General features: G+C 42.1%; 1 protein-coding gene across 2 annotated transcripts; it reads right to left on the bottom strand.

Annotated features, from left to right (window-relative positions):
• Window positions 1-493: 493 nt before the first annotated feature.
• On the bottom strand, window positions 494-5,138 carry POLR1F (RNA polymerase I subunit F). 2 transcript variants are annotated; one of them, XM_082194002.1, is made up of 4 exons: window positions 4,842-5,138; window positions 3,651-3,792; window positions 2,431-2,639; window positions 494-1,903 (listed from the first exon to the last, which is right to left on the bottom strand). In XM_082194002.1, exons 1-4 carry the CDS (start codon window positions 5,078-5,080, stop codon window positions 1,585-1,587), a joined length of 909 nt encoding a protein of 302 aa, XP_082050128.1. In that variant the 5' UTR covers window positions 5,081-5,138; the 3' UTR covers window positions 494-1,584. The 2 variants fall into 2 exon arrangements, with proteins under 2 accessions (XP_082050128.1, XP_082050127.1); XM_082194001.1 differs by having other exon boundaries at window positions 494-1,900; window positions 4,842-5,135.
• Window positions 5,139-6,525: the final 1,387 nt, after the last annotated feature.

The raw sequence follows: 6,525 nt of genomic DNA, 5'->3' as shown, positions 1-6,525 counted from the left end.
CACCCCTGAACACATGCTACCTAGGCAATTAAGGCCACCAAGCACACAATATCTTGGCTGTTCCAACAAAACCATTTTATACTTAAAATGCTAAGAGTATTTTTTTAATGTATTGCACAAGATAACAGTTTCATAAATGTAAAGGGCCCACTTTTTGGTCAGACATCTTGCAGGTTTCACACAGGCCTTCTATAAGTCTCCTTGTACCAACAGACCCCAACTCAATTTCAGGGATTTTGGGGGACCCCCCCCCAATTGTCTGTAGTTAAGAGGACACATCAGCACAGCTAGTTGCTGCCACTTGGTTCTTTGCATTAGCAGTAGACCAGATCAATACAGACCACAAGAATGGAGAACTTGAGAGACAGCGCAAGCTTGTCCCCAATTCGATTAGCTGAGTAAAACTGCTGTCAGTCAGTTTCATCTATCTGTAAAAACAATTTATTTAAAATTTGCCCCAATTTTAAGCTTGTAATCCCAACTGCTACAAGAGTTTTTAAAAAGAATATTCTGTTTATTTGCTTTTTGACTGCATTTATTCCCTGAAAAACAGATACCATGACGGGTCTCCAGCTGTAAACAAAAACAAATCACACCAAAAAGGCTCCAGGCATTACATCACCTTTGTAAATTTATAAAAATAGTTATTCATCACAAATAATTAAGTGACATGTTTTAGAGACTTCAATTTCTAGATGTAACTAAATGCCAGATTTAGTCCATTAAAACATAAGTTATGGATGTTCAGCAGAAATTTCTCCCTAAGTTCTTTTATTTTGAGAAGAAGGATAAAGCATGACTCCCCAAAATTCTTCACAATACTTGAAAGAATACTGACTGCTCTGGGGATGTCAAGGCAAAGGTGGTTTCTGACAGCCTTCAGTCTAAACATAGTACAATATTCCCAACTTGTCCTGGGAAGACAGGGCAAATGACCAATTTTTGTCTCTCTCTCTCTCCCTCTCTCTCCCCCCCCCCCCCCCGGCAATCCAATCTGCATCTCAGGAGAACAGCATCTCAGCAAAATAAAACTTTTAACTGAGAAGTTATCAATCCCTGGTTCAGAAGTATTATTGGAGCACATTCCCCAAATTGTTGAGAAAACCTTTCCCAAGGACTAATTGGGACAAGTGTGAAAAAGACTTAATGGTGAAAATGGAACCACTGTTCCATTATTGTTCATTGTATTTATGTGCATTAAAAGTATATTTTTGTATTTGTGGGTCTTAGTGCTGACTGGATCAAACACAATCCATACATACTTGCAGCATTCAAGAAGCAACCCTCTAGATATTGATGGGTTTCAGTTCCCATTCCTCCCTGTCTGTGCCAGCAGGCAGAAGAAAAGATAGGTAATAATAGAGGGAGGACTGGATTTTTAGTTTGTATTTTGGTAATGGATTTCATAAAATACAGTCTTTGGCAACTAAAAACCTCTAAGTTCTTTTCTTATATTGTTTCATATTATTTTATTCATTTTTCCTGTGCATGTAGATAATCTACAACAGCATTCCTTCTCCAACTACACCTGATGGAAGAGTTCTAGGTTCAAGTTAAGGCACTTGGTATTATCCATACAATTTCTCATTGCTTTTTCTTCTTTTTAGCTTTGGGATTTAATAATCCAGGGAGTCCACCTTCTTCCTCGCCAAGTTTTCTCTTCTTTTTCTTAGATTTGCTGTGATCACTATGGTAGCCACTTGAGTCACTTGCATGCAGTCCCAGATCTCTGTGTTGCCCATTCCCTCGATCTGACATATCAAATATTCCATTATCCCCGCCGTTGTTTCTCATCTCTTCAACACCAGCTGTCGCTATGTCCATCTCCTCTGTGCCGTTCTGGACATCATGGGGCTTTTCATGTCTTCCCTTGTGCTTTTCCTTGAACTCTTCTCCAATGCTGCTTTGGAAAAAAAGTGAAAGGGGGGCAGTAGATGAGCTTTCAAAGGATATCATATCATATATGAGAATAAGAGAAGCTACCATTATTAAAGCTGTTTATTCTATTTCTTATTCTATTCTATTTTCAATTTGACTGGTTTTCCTTCCCATACTGTCTGTCATTTTCTTACTTTTCATGCAAAGGTCAATCCCCCCCACCGGCTCACCAAAATTAAAGTGCAGTCAAATACAGCGGAGCTCATCAAAATCTGAGTATACTTTACAACCTTCACTTTCAGTATTATCCTTGCTAACAAGATGGGGATTACTCTTCAGTCTAAATATAGGTGAAACTCCAACAACACAGAGACTTGTGGAAGAGAAACTATTTCCCACCCTCATCTTCACATCTTGCAACTTCTGATATTTCATCCAAATCTGTTATCCAACTAAATTTGACATGTGATCACTCTGAGAAGACTTTGCTCCCTTATATGCTGGAAGTAAACATTCTTCTGAAGTACTTTGCAAAAAGACACATTACTGTACCTCTTTCTACAGAGTTTTCCTTTGATGCAGAACACTCCAGCAGCATCTGAATCAAAACACAATACTTTAAATATCAGTCTGTTGCCTATTTGGAAGCCAAGGTCTTTCCATTCATCGGTTGACATGTGATCAGGTTTGGGGATGGAAGCATTGAAACAGCCATGTACCAGACAGCCTATGTGACTAGGTGCCATTTTATTGATTGTACCCTGGAAATAGACAGACAAATTAAAAAGGTATGCTATGTAGCCTCTAATTTCTCACAAATGCAAGCAGTTGTTTCTCTTACTAGTCTCTTCTATGTTCAATATGGACAATACAATAAGACATTAAGAGACATCATCACTATCTTAAAGCAGAGATCAGTGTCACAGGTGTGCACAGAAGACTTAGTCTGCCAATGCACATTATAATGATTGACTTGAACACTTAAGGTGGGGTATATGTGTTTGGTTTAATGCTCACCACAGGATATGGCCCAATCTTTAGTAGTACTGCATACATTTGAAGAAAAGCTCCTTGTATTACAGCTAAAAAAAGCAGGTATGGAATTTTGGTGTATACTAAAACACTAAGAAAATTAAATGCAAATAGAAACATATATTCTTGCTATTTTTAGGAACTCTGATATCCTTTCGGATTTTCAGAACCTTATCCTGTATCTGCTCAGTTGACATACATTGCAGATAGCTTAAATACTGTCGCTATAACAGCTGAATTGGCAAGGTCTTAGAAATCTAACTTTTATTAAAGCATCCAAGAGCTTGATGTGTGACATTTCTGAAGCCCTATGTCCATCTGATGCTTGTGAAAGGCTTCAAGAGCAATTTTAATATCTTGTTTACAAATAATTAACACACACACACCATGCACCTGCAGTTGTTGGCACTGCTGCAATACTAGTTATTACTAGAAAGCAATTAAAGAGCACCACTCTCTCTCACACACACACACATATACAACAACAAAAAGAAGAAGACCACAGGTTTTACATTTAGGCACATCTAAAACCATTAATTTCAGGGGACCAACATGCAGAATACAGCATACAATCAGGCTGTAAAAGGTAATTACACCCTGGAGCACTGTAACAAGTCAACTCAAGTACTTTGTGTTTAGATTTCCCACAGAATACTTGTACCATGTACCAGAAAGATGATACAAAGGTCCTGTTTTAAGCATTAAAAGCAAAGGTAAATAAGAAGCATTTATTTACATACCACAAGTTTTTTCCCTTCTTTAGGCTGGAACACAACAAAATCTGCTTCAATGTCCAGATGGACAGCTCCAATGTCATCAATTATATCTCCCACTTCCTTTGTTATTTTAATATCATCATAAGCCACAGGAACACCTTGAAAGCTGCAAGATAAAAGAAGCCACTGGGTAATGACACAAATCAAGGAGAGCAACTAAGAACTATGAATGGTTTTAAGGCTGGAATATATCCAATGTCAGCTGCAACCAAGATTGTTCAAGTACATCTTCCTTGTATTACCTTGAACAAGCAAGTGGAAGTAGTGAAATCTTCTAGAGATACAATTTATGTGGAAGCTACCACATATACTTCCATTTCAAAAGTGGAAAGGTAGGATACAAATGCCTATACAGTGGTACCTCGGGTTAAGAACTTAATTTGTTCTGGAGGTCTGTTCTTAACCTGAAACTGTTCTTAACGTGAGGTACCACTTTAGCTAAAGGGGCCTCCCGCTGCCACTGTTCTCGACCTGAAGCAAAGTTATTAACCCGCGGTACTATTTCTGGGTTAGCGGAGTCTGTAACCTGAAGCGTCTGTAACCCAAGGTACCACTGTACCAATTATAAGGAAGAATGCAATCGAAGGGGCCCTCATAACAGTTCAAGTTTGGGGGAGCCCAAAATGCAGGTCCTACATTTTGCCCACACAAAAACCCCTGAACTGTTTTGAGGGCCCCTTCGATTGTATTCTTCCTTATAACTGGTATACAGCAAAAATTTAATCAGTTTGAGCCGCCAGACTCAAGTTGTGTCTACTAGATCCTTAAAAAAAACACCAACCCAATGTGGACTGAATCACTTCTGGAGCCCCCCTGGGATCAGTGGCCCTGAAGCTTAAGCTTTATTAGTTTCGTAGTAGATCTGCCCCTGGAGAAAAATAAGCCCTTGTGCAGGTTTCCCACATGCAACTGGTAGGATGCGGGACTAGAGGGGCCACTGGCCTGATCCAGCGCAAGCTTTGCTTAATGTTCTTGGCTGCCACGGTGCTCTCCCCGCTTTCGATCCGCAGAACACAGCCTTTATCCTCCGGGAGTTTGCTTCCTCCATCCTCTTTCAAGCCCCGACAACGCGCCGCGTGAAGAAGCGGCGGAGGCTGCGCAGGGCGTCCCTCCGGCCTCCCCCCCCCCCAACGGAGCTCCGCAGCCTCTCGCTACCTCTCCGAGAAGCGGCGCAGCTCGGCGTCCAGCTGCGCGCGGATCCCCGTCCTCTTGCGGTGCAGGAAGCGCGGCGGCAGGGCGACGTGCCTCCGCTGCGGAGTCACCACCAGGCACGAGTAGCGGCTCTCAGTCAGCGCCCGGGCCGCCTCGAAGGAAGGCAGCTCCACGCAGGGCGGCAGGGCAGGCGCCGGGGGAGCCGCGACGGCGGCCGGAGGCTTCTCTTCAGCCTCCTCCATGGCGCTACACGAGGCAACGTCTTCTCCTCGCTGTCGCTCAGCGATGACGTCTTCGCGACTCGCCTCGAATGGCGGGCCGAGAGGAAGAGACGGCGGGGAGGAAATGATTCCTCTTCTGTTTCCGGTCCTAGTTTGGCAGCCATCTCAGGTGTGGCCTCTCTCATCCGGGTCTTTTGGAATGAGCTTTCTCTTTTTTTTTAAGGCAAGAGCTTGGAGAATGGTTGATTCGCCGGCTAAGCCCGTCAGCTTGTAACGTCATCAGCCTAGCTGGAAACTCCTCCCACATGTTAACGATTAGCCAATCCTAGCTCCCCAGTTGTTTATGTTTCACCGTGAGCCGCTAAGGTCGTTTTGCTTTGCTTTCTGGCATCACGTGCGCCTGTTATTTGAGTTTACATAATTCACTTACTGGGTTTTCTGAATGCGGGACCGTGATCTCTCTGATACTGTTTTTTTCTTATGATATTTGTTAGGAGCTGCATTGGCTGCCCTGAAATTGTGCTTTGTTTTTATGACTATATTTTTTTGCGTAGCAAATTGTAGTTACAACCACACAGTTCTTTAACTTGAGCAAGAAGAAGAATAAAAAGGGGGGGGGGTCTAAGTGTCTCCCACGAGTGGGAGCACCGATTAGTTTTCTTACCGCTTTTTCTGTCCTAGTAACATGTAGGGAATTGCTTCCCTCAAATAATAAGCCGCCAATGAAAAGCACCCTATTTTCACAGTAGCATGGATTGCATGTGTGTAGTACGAATATAGGTCGAAGTGGGGGGCTTGGTGGCAGAACGGAATCCTGGTTAGGATTCTAGAGATCTGGTTTGCCCTCACAAAATGTAATACAGCAGAGTTTTCAGAAATGTGAAAACCCTGGAACAGCCAAACACAGAAGGACACTACGTTTTGCAAAAAAAAAAAAAAGATATATGGCTGATGGGAATGTTCATTTCTGGCGCTCACATAGCCACACTGCCTACTTTTAAGAAAAATGGTGGGATTAAATCAAAGTTAAGTTAGAGACTTGAAGAATTAGGTGGCCTTGCAAGTGAAATTAAAGTCCTTTGTCTTCAGCAGTGTCATATGGAAAGTCATACCAATATCTTCTTGTTTCTCATTCAAATGAAAGCACCATGCACTATTCACTGAATTGAATCCTTGCAGGGAAGAATCAAGAGCATCTCTTGTTACTGATGTAAAAGAAGATAAGATAGGACACGAATCAGAATTTTAGAGTTGGAAGGGATCCCAAGGGTCATCTAGTCCTGTTAAGTTGTGGGTGAACATATCGGACAACACAGCAATTCTTCAGACAGCTCTTGTTTATTCACAGGCCGGAACAGAACTGAACTGAACTGAAGGATTCAGCCAACCTGCTTATATAGAGCTCAACTACAAAGCAACAGTAACAACTTTCTGTAACTATCCAATCACTGAACGTCACTTTTAAT

The sequence above is a fragment of the Podarcis vaucheri genome, assembly GCF_965113315.1.
Source record: "Podarcis vaucheri genome assembly, chromosome: 12".
In the NCBI taxonomy this organism is placed as follows: Eukaryota; Metazoa; Chordata; class Lepidosauria; order Squamata; family Lacertidae; genus Podarcis; species Podarcis vaucheri.
The sequence above is the reverse complement of the archived record's forward strand: the minus strand, read 5'-3'. Positions and strand labels throughout refer to the sequence as shown.

Excerpts from the sequence above, each read along its gene's own strand:
- POLR1F (XM_082194002.1), bottom strand. The coding sequence starts at position 5,080 with ATGGAGGAGGCTGAAGAGAAGCCTCCGGCCGCCGTCGCGGCTCCCCCG. Across the intron at positions 3,793-4,841 it reads CTGCGCCGCTTCTCGGAGAG|CTTTCAAGGTGTTCCTGTGG; the intron begins GTAGCGAGAGGC and ends TTTATCTTGCAG. Across the intron at positions 2,640-3,650 it reads AAGAAGGGAAAAAACTTGTG|GGTACAATCAATAAAATGGC; the intron begins GTATGTAAATAA and ends GTCTATTTCCAG.